At 54.5% G+C, this 1,752-nt stretch overlaps 1 protein-coding gene across 1 annotated transcript in view; it reads left to right on the forward strand.

Annotated features, from left to right (window-relative positions):
• LOC102036339 (CXXC-type zinc finger protein 1-like) overlaps positions 1–1,752 on the forward strand; it is a 26,317-nt gene that overhangs the window by 13,837 nt on the left and 10,728 nt on the right. The window contains 3 exon segments of the mRNA XM_031065416.1: positions 50–135; positions 547–587; positions 693–867. Of these exon segments, the coding sequence (XP_030921276.1) occupies positions 50–135; positions 547–587; positions 693–867 (302 nt within the window).

The following is a 1,752-nucleotide window of genomic DNA, read 5'->3' on the forward strand; positions in this document are numbered from 1 at the left end:
TGTGGGTGCCCCCGTCCCCCCCCCCAAAATGCCGCCCTCGCCTCTGCAGGCTTTGTGCTGGCTGCCAGAGCCTCTTCCCAGGGGTGTCCCTGCCCCCCCAGCGCCGCTGCCGCTGGCTCTGCCCTGACTGCCGTGGTGAGCTTCGGCCTCAGTGCCCTCCTCCTCATCCTCTTCATGCTCCTCCTCATCCTCTTTGTGGTCCTCTTCATCCTCTGAGTCTTTCTCCCACCTTCCTCAGCTCTCTCAGGGCTTTTTCTGTTTTATCATCTTCCTCATTTTCCTGTTCTTCTTGTCCTTCATTTCCTGAGGTTTTTTTCCTCCATCATCATCATCATTCCTTGAATTTCTCCAGCCTCATAATTATCATTTTATTCCTCTGAAACTTCCTGTTCCTCCTCTTCCTCCCTGATTCTTCCCTGCCTCCTTTTCCCTCTGTTCTGGACCATTCTGGGGGGAAAGGGAGCCTGAAGGAGTTTGGGAGGGGGGTCAGGGGGGGATCCCAGGAAAGTTGGGGTGACCCTGACTCCCTTCCTCCACCTCCCCCAGCCCAGAGACGAGACTTCAACCGGGAGCAGCGATTCTACAAGGTACCCCCATCCCTCAGGGGAGGGAAATGGTGCCCCTGGCATTCCCCAAATCCCTCAGGGGGGGTTTGGGGGCTCCCCCAGAGCCCTGACACCCCCTCCCCACAGCGGGTGGGCTGTGGCACGTGCCAGGCCTGTCGCATCCCCGAGGACTGTGGCATCTGCAGCGCCTGCGCCCGCAGCCCCCCCGGGGGCCCCTCCGGGCCCGGCCGGACCCCCAAGTGCCTCCTGCGCCGCTGCCTGCGCATTGCCCCCATATTAGTGTCAGCCCGGTCGTGTCACCGTAATCCTCGCTCTCCCAGTGTCACTGTTACCCTCCCTGTGTCACTGTCACCTCCTGTGTCACCTCTGCGTCCTCCCCTTTGTCTGAGGATAATTAACATTAACCTGTGTTAATTACCATTACCAGTGTTACTTGGCGTGACTGATACCCCACATTATTGCACGTTATCACATTTTATCCCTGTTATCTCACGTTGCTTTCTGTTATTCCACTCTATTCCCTGGTATCCACATTATTCCATGTTCCTGGAGGGCCTGGATGTGGCTCCTGTCCCTCTGTCCCCCTGTCCCTTGTCTGTGGTGGCACGTCCTCCCATGTCCTATATTCACCCATGTTATCCCATATTATCCTATATTTTCCCATATTTCCCCGTGTTTTCTTGTATTTCCCCTGTATTATCCCATATTTACTGTATTTTCCTCTGTTTCTCCGTGTTTTGCTATGTTTGTTATCCCATATTATCCCATGTTTTTCCCTATTTTCCTGTGGTTTTTCCTGTGTTTTCTTCCCGTGTTTTCCCATGTTTTCCCCTGTTTCCTTCTGTTTTCCCTGCTCTCCCAGGTAACCTCCGTGTCCCCACCCTGTGTCCCCGCAGGGCCTTGGCTGTGGCTCCTGCCTCGTCCCCCTGTCCCCTTGTCCCCATCCCTTTGTCTGTGGCTGCTCGTTCACCCACATCCTCCTACACCCTCGAGTGTTATCCCACATTTGTTATCCTGTATTTTCCCACGTTAGCCCATATTTGTTATCCTACATTTGTTATCCTGTATTTTCCCACGTTAGCCCATATTTGTTATCCCACATTTTCCCATGTTTTCCCGTATTTCCCTGTGTTTTGTCCCTGCAGGGCCTGGGCTGCGGTTCCTGCGCCGGCTGCCTGAGCACTGA

The sequence above is a fragment of the Geospiza fortis genome, unplaced genomic scaffold (genome assembly GCF_000277835.1).
Source record: "Geospiza fortis unplaced genomic scaffold, GeoFor_1.0 scaffold33, whole genome shotgun sequence".
NCBI classification, from domain to species: Eukaryota; Metazoa; Chordata; class Aves; order Passeriformes; family Thraupidae; genus Geospiza; species Geospiza fortis.